The sequence below is a fragment of the Leptodactylus fuscus genome, chromosome 1, assembly GCF_031893055.1.
Source record: "Leptodactylus fuscus isolate aLepFus1 chromosome 1, aLepFus1.hap2, whole genome shotgun sequence".
Classification (NCBI taxonomy): domain Eukaryota; kingdom Metazoa; phylum Chordata; class Amphibia; order Anura; family Leptodactylidae; genus Leptodactylus; species Leptodactylus fuscus.
Genome location: NC_134265.1, coordinates 54113410 through 54131212, shown reverse-complemented (window position 1 = coordinate 54131212; position 17803 = coordinate 54113410). Strand labels below are relative to the sequence as shown.

The following is a 17803-nucleotide window of genomic DNA, read 5'->3' as shown; positions in this document are numbered from 1 at the left end:
TGCTATGATGTCCCAGGGTGCGGATACCGAGATTTTTGGTCAAGAATTTGGTCAGGAATCTGCCTCAAAATCAGCCTCCAAAAAAAGCCTCCCAATATAGGTGTGGGAGGTGAAGGGACCTGCATAAGTGTTGTGTGTCCCATTTAGCCAGAGGGAGAAGGGGGGAGAGAAATACAGGTAGTGAGAAGAAGACACTGCAGACAAAGCTGATGAAACACTGAGATGGGAAAACCCCTTTAAATCTATATGGAAAACATTCTTCTTAAACATGGGCATTTTTGAAAATGCAGCTTTTCTGCTGTTTTTTTTCTCTACGAAAACGCAATGAAAAACAGTGTTTCTACTCCATTCTTCTTTCTCAGTTTTTTTGCTACGTTTTACTACATGGGGCCTTATCCTAAAGGCATTTTCCCACAAAACAAGTAAGGGATAAAGGATAATGTGCAGATCAGTGCGGGTCTGACCACTCAGATGCTCAATGATCAGGAGAACTTTTGGCCCGTTATGAACTGAGCAGTGGCCACGTAGTGGGGGTCTGAGCGTTTGGACCCGCACTCATCTGCATGTTGATCCTTATCCTATCGAGTGGGGATAACTTGTTGCTTTGTGGGAAAACTTCCTTAATACTGCAAGGTAGATTCTGACTGATATTATGATACTCATTGTGATAACTTCAGTACTTCAGAATTATGGAGCATATTCTAATAAAGCACATAATAAGTCTATTCCATCTATCAATGGATATACTGACCCGAAGGCTTCACAGAATAGAATCCAATGGCTTCCCCCTTTCTCCACAAAATCTTGGCATAGTCTGAGCTGCTGTGACACAGGAAGGGAACCTCATTCCTCTCCATTTCTTTCTTTCGATATATAATTCGGTTGAGCACATAAAGAACAATCCTTTCTCCAAGAGATCTGACCTGTAAACGAGATCCAGCAAATATGAACTTGAAGGCAACTTGAAGCATCAGCGAGCACCCCAGTGCAAAACAGGGCATTCCAACTACAACGCAACATATTTATAGTGTCCACATATAAGGTAGAGGAGTCTTTGGGGCCCCATCAGGTTTCATAGCCTTAGAGCAAAAGCTACATCCCTGTAATAGCTTACATCTAAAGATATAATTACGTATAAATATGTCTAGATTTTTTTCCACTAAATATCTGCTGTTTTTCTAAACTTAACCCCTTAGAGACACAGCCCAAAAGTGACTTAAGGACCAGGCCTCTTTTTTCAAATCTGACATGTGTCACTTTAAATGGCGATAACTTTGAGACGCTTTAACTTACACAAGTGAGATTGTTTTTTCGTAACACATTGTACTTCATGTCAGTAGTAAATTTTCGTTGATATGTTTTGTCTTTAATTATGAAAAAATAGGAAATTTGGTGAAAATTTTGAAAAAAATGCAGTTTTCAAACTTTGAAATTGCAAGCCTTTCAAATAGAAAGTCATACTACCCGAATTTTTTCATAAATATAATTAACCATGTCTCTGATTTATGTAGCAATCAAATTTTAAGCACCCTTTCATTTTTTTCAGATATTATAAGGCTTACAAGTCAAGCAGTAATTTTCCAAATTTTCAAGAAAATTTCCAAAACACATTTTTCAAGGGACCAGTTCAGTTCTGAAGGGAACTTGAAAGGCCTCTCTAATAAAACCCCCCAAAAGTCACCCCATTCTAAAAACTGCACTCCTGAAAGAATCTAAAACAGAAGTTAGAAAGTTTCTTAACCCTTTCAGCATTTCACAACAATTAAAACAAAATGGAGGTCAAATTTACATTTTTCAATTTCTATCACTAATATATTCATTTAGCCCTAGAATTTACACATTTACTAAGGTTTAAAGGAGAAACTGCACCCCACATTTTGTTACACAATTTCTCCCGAACACGACAATACCCCATTTGTGCTGGTACCCTAATGTACGGGCACACGGTCGCTCTCAGACCGGATGGAGCACTAATTGGATTTTGTAGGCCAGATTTTGCTAGAATATTTTTCAGGCGCCATGCCCCGATTGCAAAGCCCCCAAGGTGCCAAAACAGTGGAAAACCCCAAAATGTCACCCCATTTTGGAAACTAGACCCCTCAAGGAATTTATCAAGGGGTATAGTGAGCACTTGGACCCTACAGGTGTTTCACAGATTTTTTTTACCATTGAGATGTGAAAATGAAAAATTACTTTTTTTATAATAAAATGTCACTGTAGCCCCAAATTTTTCATCTTCACAAAGGGTTAAAGGAGAAACTGCACCCCACATTTTGTTACACAATTTCTCCTGAACACGACAATACCCCGTATGTGCTTTTACCCTAATGTACGGGCACACGGTCGCTCTCAGAACGGATGGAGCGCTAATTGGATTTTGTAGGCCAGATTTTACTAGAATACTTTTCAGGCACCATGTCCCTTTTGCAGAGCCCCCAATGTGCCAAAACAGTGGAAAACCCCAAAATGTCACCCCATTTTGGAAACTATACCCCTCAAGGAATTTACCAAGGGGTTTAGTGAGCCCTTTGACCCTACAGGAGTGTAACAGAATTGGCCCAACAAAAGGAAAAGTGACATTTTTTGCTATAAAATGTAGCTTTAACCCCAAATTATGCATTTCCACAAGGGGTTAAAAAAGAAAATGCACCCCACAAATTGTCAAGCACTTTGCCCCAACTACAGAAATGCCCCACATGTGGATGTAAAGTGATGTATGGGGACACTGTAAAGTCCAGAGCTGAAGGATCGCTATTGGGATTTTGGAGGGCAAATTTAGCTGAAATCTGTTTCAGGCACCATGTTGCATTTGGAGAGCCCCTGAAGTGCTAGAACAGTGGACCCCCCCCCCCCAAAACGACCCCATTTTGAAAACTAGACCCCTCAAGGAATTTATCAAGGGGTTTAGTGAGCACTTGGACCCTACAGGTGTTTCACAGATTTTTTTACCATTGAGATGTGAAAATGAAAAATTACTTTTTTTCCAATAAATCGTCCATTTAGCGCCATATTTTTAATTTTTGCAAGTAGTTAGAGAATTAAGAGCCCCCCACAGTTTGTTACACAATTTCCCCTGAACACGGCAATACCCCATATGGGATCATAATCTGCTGTATGGGTACATGTTGGGGCTCAGAATGGAAAGAGCGCTATTTGGATTTTGGAGGGCATATATTGCTGGAATAGTTTTGAGGTGCCATGTCGCATTTGCTGAGCCCCTAAAGTATCAATACAATGGAAACCCCTCAAAAGTGACCCCATTTTAGAAACTACACCCGTCAAGGAATATATCAAGTGGTATTATGATTTTGAGACTAAAAATGCTTCCCAAAAATTGAAATTTTTAAAGAAATATGCCATTTTGGTATCCAATGCATTGCACCCACTTTGTGTTGTCAGAGACCTGCACTCCTAAAACTATTAAGTGGGCCTTCCCGAGGGGCAAAAAAATTATATATGTGGGTATAAACTGCTGCTTGGGCACACAGCAGGGCTCAGAAGGGAAGGAGCACTGCGCTTTATAGCTTTTGGGGTACAGATTTAGAGGGACTTCCTGGGCGCCATGTTGTTTTTGCAGAGCCCTGGAGGTGCCAGTAAACTGGAATTCCCCAAGAAGTGACCCCATTTTGTAGGGGAAATTTTAGAGTCTCTGCAAAAGTGCCATGGCATCCAAAAACCAAACCGTCTAAGTCTGTGCTCCAAAAACCAAATAACCTTCTTCCCTTCTGTGTCTGGCTGGGCCCTAATATCAGTTTATACCCACATATGACATTACGTACGTTATCCGGGGTACACCAGTGTCATACATGTGCCCTAATATCAGTATATACCACATATGACATCACGTACGTTATCCCGGGTACACCAGTGTCATACATGTGGCATAAACTGCAGTTTGGGCACACAGCAGGGGGCAGAAGGGAAGGAGCGCGATGCGGCTTTTGGAGTACAGATTCAGATGTTTGGTATCTGGACGCCATGTCATGTTTGTAGAGCCTGTAAGGTACCAGAAAAGTGGATTCCCCAAAAGAGTGACCGCAGTTTGAAAACGGCACCCCTAAAAGAATTTATCAGGGGGTGTAGTGAGTATTAGTATCCCGGACGTGACTGCACAGCGGATGGCGAAGAGGGAATATATAAGCGGTGCGGAGGACATTGCAGACACTAAATTCCCTACTGTACCCCCAGTAGCTCCTATGATTGGGGGAGTCACACTGGGGTCACTTTGGGGGTCACTTCTGGTATATTTTCCCTCATAAGCTGTAAATATGGGGTGTCCCCTGATATTCGCTCGCACAGCTTATACATTCCCTGCCTGCCGCACCCAGTTGTGTTCTAATGATTTGGCGATTTTGCGTGATTTTGTCTTCACATTGGTAGAGGCTATATTTTCTTTATTTTTCTGCTGATGTGGCCATATAAGGGCTTGTTGTTTGCGGGATGCGATGTATTTTGTAATGACACCATCTTGGGGTGCCTAAAACTTACTGATTACATTTTATTAACTCTTTTTTTGCTGGATTTAAAAGAGAAAAAATCAATTCTGGTATTGAGTTTTACCTTTTACATTTTTCGCCATGCAGCGTACAGTATAAGTAACATGTGACCTTTATTCTGCGGGTTGGTACGGTTACGGCGATACCTCATTTATGTTATTTTTTTATGCGATACTAAGTCTGCAGAACAAAAACACATTTGGGGACATAAATCAGTGATTTTTGCATCGCCATCTTCTGAGAGGCGTAACATTTTTATTTTTCGCTTGACAGTGTTGGTTGAGGGCTTATTTTTTGCGGGACAACCTGTGCATTTTATTGGTACTATTTTGGGGTGCATATGACTTTTTGATCACTTTTTATAGCACATTTTGTAAGGTGAGATGGCGAAAAATCACTACTTCCGGCGGGTTTTTTCCGTTATTTTTTACCGCCGTTCACTGTGTACATTAAATATTGTTTCAGTTTTGTTGTACAGGTTGTTACGGACGCGACAATACCAAATATGTATTGTTTTTATTAATTTTTTGTGGTTTTTTTACATAATTCATTTTTTATAGAAAAAAGGGATTTTTGGGACTTTATAACTTTATTAATTGTTTTCAAATACTTTATTTTTTTTTTTACACTTTTTTTTTTACTTGTTCTTGTGTCCCTATGGGACACATGGATCAGTGAAGATTGCATCACTGATTCTCTACTCTAGACTGAGACACAGGCTGCAGTGACAGCCTGCACGTGTCTCACTCTAGACACAGGAAGTGAGCTGTGCGGACGGGACAGCTCACTTCCAGAAGACGCCGGGAGCATCACCAGGTAAGTGAGTGCTCAGGGCTGTCTGGGGTCACTAACCAGACCCCAGACTACGTATTACAGATACCGGCACCCCCCGATCTCGGTCCGGGGGGTGCCGGCGGTGGGGGGGAGAGATCGCGGCACCCTTTGTTTGCGGTGGTCATGTTTGACCATCGCAATCAAAGGGTTAAAACCTCCGATCGGTAAAAGTACCGACCGGAGGTTATGGAAAAGGGTGATAGCTGTCAGTAACAGCTATCACTCAGTTCCGATTCCGCCCGCTCAGCTAGTGAGCGGGCGGAATCACCATGACGTAATATTACTTCATGGTGCGCGAAGTACCTTGCGTACATGACGTAATAGTACGTCAAAGGTCGCTAAGGGGTTAAAGGGGTTATGCCATGAAAATTATTTGTCCTTTATCCATAGGGTAGAAGTTAAATTGCCGGTTGGTAATGTCATTCTTCTTCTTAAACCAGATAAAGACCCGATGGAGTGCGGGTCTTACAGGCCTACTTCTCTTCTATTTCTCTCCTTAGGACGGACCCGATATACAGGGGAGTACTGATTGGCGCTAAGGTGGAGAGGACATCCCTGTATGCTCTTATTATTCATGTCAGACCCTGCTAATACACTTCCTAGAGCTATGGAGATTATTGACAGATTCGAAATATACTCTGGTCTGAGGATAAATTGGTCCAAATCGTCATATATGCCCCTTTCTGTAAGGCCGCCGATAGGTGGGGATGGGTATATTTGCGGCCTTAAGATTGTAGACACTTGTAAGTATTTGGGAATTCACATCTCTACTGATCACAAACAATTTCTGAGTCTCAATGTGTTCCCTCTCCTTGGTCACTTTCAGGTGTGGCGAGCTTTGCCTTTGTCAGTGGCTGGGGGGCTTAACCTCATCAAAATGGTGGTTCTTCCGAAATGTCTGTACGTTTTAGAACACGCGGCTGTACCAGTGCTATGGCGATTCTTTAAATAATTGGACTCCTTATTTATTCCCTTTATATGGGGTAATTCAAGATCTAAGGTACGCCTCTCCACTCTACAAAGACCTAAAGCTATGGTAAGAATGGCTCTTCCTAACATATTTTTATATTACCTGGCCGGCCAGCTTCGCTATCTGAGGTCCTGGGTGTTATCGGATCCTTTACCTGACTCAGAGGCCCATTTATCTGCATATTTCCAATTTATGGCCGGTGTTGGAACACCCCCACTTATATAGAGGTAACTTATTGCCGATTCATGTCTTGGCATCGCAGATTTGGCAGCGGGCTAAACAAGTAGCAGCTTACACTGAGGTCCCTACTGAGACCCCAATGTGGGATAATCCGGGTCTGACAGAACTATGTGCATCCCGGGTGCACACAGTTGGAAGCAGTTTGGTGTTATGTCTCTAGCTGATGGTTATGACCAAGGGGCTTTCCGTACTATTGAATCCCTAAGCACCCAGTTTGGTATCCCCCGTTCCCAGTTCTATAGATTTCTCCAAATCAGGCATGCTATTTCTACACAGTTCCCCTCACCTAGTGTAACCATTTCAGCATATCCTCTTATAGGGGTGCTCCGTTCCCAGGGTCCTCAAGGTCTTATCTCGAGATTGTATGACCATCTCATACAGGTTAAGATGTCTAGTTTGGAAACCCCTGCGTTACGCAGATGGCGCACTCTTATCCCTGATCTCACAGACAATACTTTCTCTGATCTCCTGAAGTCAGCGCAGTTTGTTTCCCCTGCTGCTAATAATAAGCTGATACAAGTTTACATCCTGCATCAAAGCTATCTGACTCCTGCACGCTTGCACAAAATGGGAAGGTTGGGACACCCTGGGCGCTTGCAATGTACTGGTATATATGCTGATTTTTGGCACATGATCTGGGAGTGTCCGATCATTAAAGGTTTCTGGTCCGAGGTCGTAGGCCTGTTATCTGATATACTGGGCACTCCGATTCCACTCTTACCTGAAGTATGTCTGTTCTGAGTTTTAGATATAGAGGTATGGCCGCACCACTCACGTATCTTTTTACGGGAATCTCTTTTCTTAGCCAGGAAGGCGATTGCCCTGAGATGGATGGCTCCCAGACCCCCCTACCCCCTCCCCATGTGGTGGATGCTGGTGAACTCCATTGTCCCGTATAATAAAGTGGTATATAAAGGCAGGGGCTGCCCTCAAAAATTTTGTAAGGTTTGGGGCCCGTGGTGTGACTCTCCCTTGACCCTGCATACTGACCATTCTTTTCGCTCTGCCCTGAATGCACTTGTTCCTTAGATGTTCAAGGGGTGACTCTGGTCCATGCTTATACTGCATTTGGAGTAATCTGTATGTTCCTGTGCAGGTTTTTCTATTGTCTCTCTTGTTTTCTACTCTCATCCTCTGCAGGTTGGATGGAGATTGATACCTCTCTCGACTTTCTGGATTTGGACTTTCTACTGGATGATTTTTGCAAGCCTTCAATTACTAATATGGACTTTGCAGCATGGTTTTTGGTTCTTGTTCCGTTTGACAAGATTTTTTGGTCCAAGGTTGCTTTGGATTGTGTACCCTTTGCCATCTCTTATGTCTTGCTTATTCTTGTGCTGGAATTTGTTATATACTTTCTCAATTAAACGAGTTAAAAAAATAAATAAATTGCCGGTTGGTGGGGTCCAATCCTGAGCAATGGGGGGTGTTTTACTCCCATTTAGAATGCAGCTACGGTGGGTGCAGATGCTCCCAATTCCATATATTTCAATTTGGCTATTTCCTGTGCTCCCATTGAATGAATGGAGTGGGGATTGTCTGCGTCCACCTTGACTACATAGTAAAACATCCCCATTGTCCGGATCGGTGGTGGACTCAAAGGTCAAAACAAATTAATTTCTATCCTATGGATATAGGATAAATATCTTTTGTTGCATAACCACTTTAATATTTCATTTCTTTTACGTTGATAAGTCCCATTCACCTTATTGTAAATGTGAGTATAAATGCATGTTACAGCCATTGTGGTTTTTTGATAGGTTGTTGAGTGTCAATTACTTGCTTACTGCAACTGGTGGGTGGTGCCGTACTCTCTGCTCGCACCGAGGACCACCCATCTGACAGCAGAGAGCAGGAGGGCTATTATTTATAAGAGGGCTAATATTGATAATGTGGGCGATTATTTTTAAGGTGAACTATTATTTATGAGAGGGCTATAATTAATAAGGGGGACTATTTATATTGGAGCACTATTATTTACTGATAAGGAGGAACTATTACTGACATGGGTCACTGTTTATAAGCAGGGACTATTATGCATAATGAGGCGCTATAATAACGGATGAGGGGGTGCAAAATCTATTAGGCGGTACAAAGTTGGTTATTTGAAATGTGTGTAGGCATAAGGTGGGGTGGTTATTACTGTTTTGGGGGCAGCAAGGGGGCGTCATTAAAGAGGCTGCCAATAGAAATATGGTGGCAGTACTGGTATATCAGCATTTGGGGCCTCGCTTTTAATTTTGCCCAAGACCACAGTTTCTCTAAAACTGGCCCCACTGGTACACAGAGAAAATACTAGAGGGTATGTGAAAATATGTCTTTTTAAACCAAACAACCCCTTTAAAGGGACTGTTACCAGAATCCGGCATATCAACCCAATTTATTTTTTCATTAATCTATAGTGCAGGTAAGGGCTCGTTCACATCTGCGCCCGGTCTCCGTTCATACAGGTTTCCGTTTCCTGCACAAAACAGAGCAGGAGACGGAAAGCTGCAGGACTCTTTCATACCCATTCATTCAAACCCATTCACTGCAAAATCATTATTTTTTAAACCGGACACAGAGTCGGACATGCAGTACTCTGTGTCCGGTTTAAAAAAAAACGGATTTGCGGCAGAGATTATAAAACGCTCACAGGCGCTCACGGCCGGACCCGGTCTGACAGCTTTCCATCTTCTGCATGCAGAAGACGTAAAGCTCAGAACGGAGTCCGGGCGCTAGTGTGAACCCAGCGTAAAGGGAAAAAACTTTGCAATATACTGTATTGTGAGAAAAGTATATGTGCCTTTAGCTATTACTCCTGTCCTTACTTCTGGTCAGTATGCCACAAATAACAGTGTCAGTTTCATGATTAAAGGGGTTTTCCACAAACAGATCCATATTTAGATTTGTAATTGCAAGTTCAAAATTTTGGATACATATAATAAATAAACATTTTGCCGTTTCGAAAGATTTTCTCTAGCCATCTTAGTGCTGACAGTCATTTGTCTTGATCTGTTGCCAGTAGTTATGACCAGGAATGCAGGAACTTTCTATGATCTGGGACTTGTCAGAAACCCAGCCATGGTGTCCTTATTGTGGACAAGTTATCAGGCAGGGACACTACACGTATGAGAAGATAACCCAGACACAATAATGAAACCATGGCAGGGTTTCCGACAAGTACCAGACCACAGAAAGTTCCTGCACTTATGGTCATATCTATTGGCAATCGATCAACCGATCAAGACCACTAAAATCTAAGAATCTTTAAAACTCTGCAAAATGTTTAATTACTTATATTTGTTAAAATGTTTAACTTTCAATTGTCTACAAATTTATATATGGATCTGTTCATGGGAAAACCCCTTTAAATCAAAGGAGAGGGCAGGGAAGAAGAGCGACAGAGATAAGAGGCCGTCTACAGAATTAAATGAGTCCTGTCTGTTAGGAGAAGGCAGGTAATACTTCCTGATAACCCAGTAGTGTTGTGAAAGAAAACCACCTCTCTGCTATGAAGAGCTCTCCTCTTCCTTCCCCTCCTCTCTCCATAGACTTCTATTGTACAGATTTGAGTACCAGCAAAAGGAGACACATAAGTGAAGAAACAGGCTATTTTCTTTAATAAAGTATATTACAAAGCTTGTTATCTTCCCCTGTACCACAGATTTATGGAAAAATAAATAAAAGTTTGGTTACACATTAAACAGAAATGTATTATTGCAGATAATGGGCCGGTCTTACTTGCTGAAGGCCTTCTCGAGAGGAGTTTGATGTCCTAAGAATATCGTCAATTGTCCACCACTGGTGAGCGAGATATAGCGCCACGGCTGTAGAGGAATAATAACATATAATGAACAGGACAGATATCATATATGTATTCATTCTACTGTATCTTATTCCCCAGTATATTTACATGTAAAAGTCAAGTGGACAGTCCATCCACCTAAGCTAAATATCTCCTATTTGTTATTTACTTGCATTTTTATGCTTTCTCCTTTCATGAGACATTAATTTCAAGAACTGGTGTAAAATACTAAATCCAGCAAAAAGGTTATAAGTAATAATCTCGCCAATGCTTTCAGAAACATACATGACTAAAATGGCCAAGAGTGTATGTTTAGGGTTTTTTTTCTTTTAAGAAAAAAAATTGCCAGGCATCTTTGGCAGTGCATATCTACCTGTGGGATAAGGATTGAAAAGGTAACATATACGGTAATCCCTTGGCTTGCCAACTTTAGGCTCTGTTCACATACGAGCTGCAGCTTCTGTACAAATCAGAAGTAGTGGTGGAAGGATCCAAACTGTACCCTCAAATCTCACTGACTGCTTTCACTCAAATCATCCTTTTTTGGGGCTTTAAAAAAAATGTACACCCCATTTTTTCCATTTTGTATCTGTGCCATCCATTTTTTCCCATCCAAAATTTTTTTTTTTTTTTTAAATCCTGTCTTCATTCATTTGAAACGGCCCTTATATTGGAACATAGCCAAACAGACCAAGCAACACTTGCATAAAACTTTTTACATACGGTGACACTTATTTAAGGTATCGTATGCTATTCTATGTATAGATACAGTAGATACAGTTAATATCCTGGTTTTATAAACTGGTATTTGTAGCTGTTTCAGTCAACAAAATTCAGGAGTTATAGAGTAGTGGCCACCATGAAGTTATCCGTTTCAACTAAAGCTGAGTTCACATCTGGGCCATGACGGAAACATATCAAATCACAGTCACTACAACCATGGATCACATTTACAGTCACTGGGGATCCGCCAGGTACTGTTCATGTCCATCGTGTGATGGATCCAGCACTGCATTGTTCTGTTCCTAGAAGTTCATATATGCAATGAGTATTACATAACATCTTACCTGTCAATGGATCTTCTGGTGCAAAAAGAGCCAGAACTTTGTGAGTTTGATCTCCTCCATAAAGCGGGACATATCCTACTGTACTAAGACTGATCGGTACCTGAATAAAATCCATTAATGATCAATATATCAATAAGGAGGACACATGTTTTTATAAGCATGCACTAAAAGGGAACTTAAGAAATCTTTGTCCATATTACCTCTCTTCCATCCCGCGATGATAAATACTCTGGGTTATCCGGGTCAGCACATCGGAGGTAAGACAAATAATCCTCCGACAGGCTCTCCAAGTCTTCATGGCTGCAGTTCTCCAAGATGTCGGCAGGAAAGGCCATTCCTGTAAGTAACAATATATGAGTAACATGCAAATAAAAACTTCACACAAAGAACAGCCTACCAGCCCAGCCATTGTTAGTCCCCACTATCACCCTAATCTTTGGGATTTCTCCACACACTTGAGAACACAGACATCTTCAAGTTACCTCTTCCCAAGGAACTAGTATCAGTTTATTGTATATTACATTATAACAGCTTATATTTTTTAGATTTAAAGGTGTTTTCCAGGTTTATTAGGATAAGTCATAAATTGAAGATCAGTGAGAGTCCAACACCCGGGACCCTCGATGATCAGATACTTGGGTGAGAACTGCAGCATCTTCACAGCAAATCAAGTATCTTGTTATGCTTCATGCTAAAGAGAGCAACGGAAGGGATTTTACACAATGACCTGCTGGGACATTTATAAAATGGATGAGTACAAATGATCGTATCCTGTTTATTTGTCTTGCTGTTTATGCTGTCAGATGTAATATTCCCTATGGCATTTCACATGGGTACTTTGGTACTTTTTGTGCTCGCACAGACGCTGTTATGTAATGTTCTCTTGGCAGAATTAGATTTATGAGTATGTGCAGGTCCATTTCTTTCAACAGCTATTAACAGAGCACAAAGGTTATATTTGTGCCAAAAACATTAGTGCCTAAAGGAGACCCAATAGCCCCTCTAACATACAAGAGGACACCAGTACTATTAATAGAACAAGACAGATGGAGCCCAGTTACAAAATTTGGAAAGAGTCCCAGTGGTTATATCTTATTGATATATACACACTCCAGCTATGCTAAAGATGCATTTTATCTCCCCCAGGTCCAGTTCTCATCCTTCAATAGACACTACTTCAATGATCCAATTGGGTTGGAATTTTTTTCTCTAGCCTCCACTATTCCCAAGCAGTCAGAACAGTTAGGTTCAGTGCTCAATATGCTAATTAGGCTCTCTACTGGCAGGTAGGCGGCCACAGGCTGTCTGCTCCAGTACCTGGACCATCTGCCTGACAGTATACAGCCTACTTAATGAATTAGGTGCTGAAACTAATAGCATTGATTGCTCAGGAACAGTGGGGGCTAGAGGAAAAAATCCAATTACTTCAATGGAGTGGCACATATTTAAAGAAGACTTTTCACTACAGACAACAAGTCTAGCTCTTTAAATTATATAATAGCTGATGCTCCACTGATTCTGGCACAGTTGGAATTTTTCCTCTAGCCCCCACTGTTCCCGAACAATCAATGCTGTTAGTTCTCATGACTGATATGCTGGTTATGCTCTGTACTGTCAGGATAAGGCAAGTGAGGTGATTTTGAGCTCTGACACGCACCCCTGCCTGACACCGCCCTTCTGATATTACAGAGCTTAAACAGCACATCTGGTATCAAAACTAGCTGATCTTTATGCTAAAGAACGGTGAGAGCTAGAGAAAAAATTTCAGCTGTGCTGGAATTAGTGGAGCTGCACCTATTAACAGATGCTAAGAACTTAAACAGGTGGAGATGGTGAAAGCTCCTCTTTAAGGAGGTAAAGACTAAAGAAGTTGGTGAGGTGGTGAAAAGTCCTCATTAAAGGTGAGTAGAGATGAGCGAACACTGTTCGGATCAGCCAATCCGAATAGCACGCTCCCATAGAAATGAATGGAAGCACCTGTGACGCTGACTTTGCCGGCGGCCGGCCGGCGTCACAGGTGCTTCCATTCATTTCTATGGGTGCGTGCTGTTCGGATCGGCTGATCCGAACAGTGTTCGCTCATCTCTAAAGGTGAACACATGAGCACAAATCTGTGACCTGTGACTCCAGCTTAGCTACCAAGCCTACAGGGAATATGAGTCTGAAATCCACCTCTTGTCACATCAAAGACTCTGCCCATGCTTTATACTGCAGATCCACCACAATATATATAACTTAAAGGGGTGTTTTAGAAAAAAAAAAAAAAAGATTTGCTGATGAAAGATTCCAGTAACATAACAAACATTACAGTTCCTTGCTCCTCCATTTCCAATTTTAGCAGATTCGGTCTACTGTTTACAGGCCCTAAACCCCAGTACACTAGTGACTTACTGTTTGTGCCAGATGACTGCTGCAGCCGATCACAAGTCTCTGCAGTGACTCCTCTTCGCAAGTCTGACAGTGACCAGCCACTTGTGAAGAGGTTATCAGGGGAGTGAGGGGGCCTCTAAACAAAAAACCAGACCACTGGAAAAATGACAGATGAGTAATGTATTTTTTATTTTTCTGGCCCTGTGGGCAGCAGTAGTAAACCTTTTAAAAATGAGTCTACAAACAAAACCAATAGGAAACATAAGATAAAGGGCAGGTTCACATCTGCACCCCAGTCTCCGCTTTCAGGTTTCCGTCTTCTGCCGACAGGAGTGTTTTGTGGTCTTTGCGGCAAAACCATTTTTTTTTAACCGGACATAAAGTCCTGCATGTCCGTCTTTGTGCTCACCGGTGCTCACAGGCGCACACTTTGCAAACCCTTTCAAATGAATGGATTTGAAAAATGACTGCCGGTTCCCGTCTCCTGTCCAGATTCTCGGGCAGAAGACAGAAACCTGTAAGCGGAGAGCGGGGCGCAGTGTTTTCTACATATCTACAAAGGAAAATATAGAAACACAGAAGATTGATGGCAAAAAAAGACCACATGGACCATCTAGTCTGCCCTTATGTATATTATGCTCCAGTATGTGGTTATCTAAGATCTGCTATAAAAAGGAACTCTTGATGACAGACGGCCTCTGGTCATATGACCTATTAGGAATATGTGTACAGTTGTATTGTCGTCTATGGGACTTGCAATCAAATGACCGCAGGTTCAAGCCCCCTAGGAACTAATAAAATAGTTTTAAAAAAAAAGCTTTAAAAATATATAATAAAAAAAATGAAATAAATAAGAGTTCTAAATCACCTCCTTTCCCTAGAATACAATGTGGCCTTGCAGCTGGCCACTACAACTCCCATATATTAAATATTTTTACCATTTTTTGCTTCAAAATTTCTTTTCCCTATTTTCCTCCTCTAAAACCTAGGTGCGTCTTATAGTCCAAAAAATACGGTACATAATGGAAAATGGTCCCCCATGACCCTGAATGGAGAGCTGATCTGTATGAGTGGGTCACTATTTGGGGGGGGGGGGGACATATTACAGCCAGGCTCTGTTGCGGCTTCCCTTCTGCTCTTTCGATGAGATAACCACATTGACATACAGTAAATCCTAGTACCCTAGATCCTCATACAGCTGTGTTCCTTGTGCCAGGTGTTCGTCTCCAGTTCAGCAAGCCACGTTTCAGTTTCTAGGTTCTGGGATATGCCCACCTGTCATATACATTTATAGTACAGCTATACATATAGTTGTACTCTTCACTAGTGACTGGGATTGTTGCTACTGATCTGTCTGATAGCGCCTTAGTGTTGTTACTGTCCACCAGCTTGTCAGTATAAATACTTGTCACATCATCCGAGCTCGTAGCCAAACTTCCTGCGATAGGCCATGGCTGATTCTGCATGGATGAGCAAGTTACATACAGCCTTGGGCAAATACACTCATTAAAACTCTCATGCAGAAAGGATATTGAAGTGGAAAAGAATGTCCAAATAAAACAAAAAAAATGTGCCCTGGAAACCGAAAACCAAAAATATGCAAAAACATGGGAAATGTGCAGAATATCAGAGACTGGGAACGTAGAGCTATAACTAACTAAAGGGAAAAAGAGCACATTCAACTCCTGACATAAAGATATAAACCCAATAAAGATATTAAACCCAATATAACTCGTAATATTACCCTGAACGTAAACATTTTACATCAAAATACCGTATATACTCGAGTATAAGCCGACCCAAATATAAGCCGACCCCCCTAATTTTACCAAAGAAAACTGGGAAAACTTATTGACTCGAGTACAAGCCTAGGGGGGAAATGCAGCAGCTACTGGAAAATATCAAAAATTAAAATGGTTGGAGTTTTTGGGTGCAGTAGATGCTGGGAAAGGGGAAGAAGTGTCTTGGTTGTCTGTCTGCCGCTTCCCTGAGCTTGAGGGCTGTTTTTTCTTCCCCCACTTGGAATTCAGTCTGACCGAATATAGGGTATCTGCAGTGCTCCTATTAACCCCTTCCCGACGGAACAGGAGCACTGCAGATCCCCTGTATTCAGTAGACCGGGCACTTTCAGACACAGGGATACCTAATGTGTTTGTGTTTCACAGTAATTTTCTACTTTTGTATGTATTCTAGGGAAAGTGATTTAGAACTCTTACTTTTTTTTTTTTTTAAATCTTCTTTTTTGCACAGTTTTATGGGAGATTCTATACATTGATATTGTGGCTGATCATAGACCTCCCCCACCCACCCTCCTAAAAAAAAAAAAAAAAAAAAAAAATTTTTTTTTTTTGCTGACTCGAGTATAAGCCGAGGGGGTTTTTTTCAGCACAAAAACTGGGCTGAAAAATTCGGCTTATACTCGAGTATATACGGTAGGTAGAAAAACATTTCATATATCACCATTTCATCATCTCATGTGAGGGTCATAGGCTGACAACAATGGACAGTAGATGTAGCAGAGTGACAGTCCATAGCATGGTCACTGGAGAGACAGACGTCAGCAATATTTTACAGGACATCCCCTTTCCTTTTTGGAACCTGCAGTGATGGCGTTGGTCATGTCTGACATGATTGGAATGTATTAACCCTTTGTGTCACCAATGTGTTTCTCTGTCGCAGTTGGATTTAATTCTAATGTAGTATCATAGTTGTGAAGGTTGGTTAACGATACAAGTCCATTCAATCCAACCTATAAAACTACCATGTTAATTAAGCAAATGGCAATATACTGTAACCCCATGAACTGGACATTAACTGCCCTACATTAAGGCGGGAAAAAAAACTTGCCAGCTCCAAATATGGCAATTGGAATAAATTCCTGCATCAACATCCCATCCCAAAATTCTAGCCATAATCTGTGATATTTTCACTTTGAAGAAAATCATCCAGTCCCATCTTGAACTTGTCCAAGTTATTACCACATCCCACTGAGTTCCATAGTCTTACTGCTCTTACTGTAAAGAATTCCACCTATGACTTTGGTAAAACCTTTTATCTTCTACACGTGGAGGGAGGTCCCGTTGTCACAGATACAGTCCTGGGTGTAAAGAGATTATTGGAAAGATCTCTGTACAGTCCATTCATATATTTGTACATTGTAGCTGGGCGCCAAAATGCTTTCACACAAAAGCCAAAACGTTACGACATCAATTAAACTTCATAAAGGAAATAGATTGTATTTTACCTGGCTGGCTGCACTTTTACCTACTAAGGTCTGGCCAAACTTCTATAGATAAAAGTGAGACCAGTACAAAGTAACTAGGATGTCTATTGTAACATCCACACCCAAAGATAATACACAAAGCTGTAGGAACAAAATAATTTTATGTCGGAGGTTTTCCGCTAATTCCTCCGAAATAAACAATACAGGGAGGTGTAAAAGAAATTACCATATAAGTATAGAGTTATAACAGTATTAAAAAATATAGGGTTAACCAAAAATGTCCCAAATTACATTTGTGTATATCTGTGAATTGTCCATAAGCGTGAAAAAAATTGCGCAAAATGGCGCAGCCTGACTGAACGGATATATGGGATTATAACAACCATATGATAATGTATGCGCTGAATAACAAGAAACTGCACATTTCAGTAAATAAATAAGTGATTTATGACTTTCATAGATATATTATATTTTAGATATCATAATAGATGAGAAATTTACTTTGTCTATCGTTTTCTCATTGTATTTTCAAATAACATGTCAAGTCGCCAAAGCATCCAATTGCCAACGTCCATTTATCAGATACCAAATAGGAAGTCAGTGACGCTAAACAATGGTGAAAAAAAATCTGTCACTAACCAGAAATAATAGCGGTGACTGGAACGGACCTGGTGACGCCCTTTATTGCCATCAGCGGTCACATTTAGCACAGAACTTGAACGCACAGCGAACGCCCAAGTGGACAATAATGGGAAAATGTTTAAGTGCTGGGGACAGGTGAATATTTTTTTTTTTTTTTATTGTAACCTCCTGAGG

At 41.1% G+C, this 17803-nt stretch overlaps 1 protein-coding gene across 2 annotated transcripts in view; it reads right to left on the bottom strand.

Moving 5' to 3' along the window:
• Window positions 1–17803, bottom strand: part of FAM169A (family with sequence similarity 169 member A) — a 69385-nt gene that overhangs the window by 25121 nt on the left and 26461 nt on the right. For both annotated transcript variants that reach the window (XM_075270628.1, XM_075270637.1), the window contains exons 2-5: window positions 11595–11731; window positions 11395–11494; window positions 10264–10349; window positions 752–923 (exon numbers count right to left, since the gene is read on the bottom strand). In XM_075270628.1, coding sequence (XP_075126729.1) covers window positions 752–923; window positions 10264–10349; window positions 11395–11494; window positions 11595–11729 — 493 coding nt within the window. In that variant the 5' untranslated portion in view covers window positions 11730–11731. The remainder of the gene's footprint in view (window positions 1–751; window positions 924–10263; window positions 10350–11394; window positions 11495–11594; window positions 11732–17803) is intronic.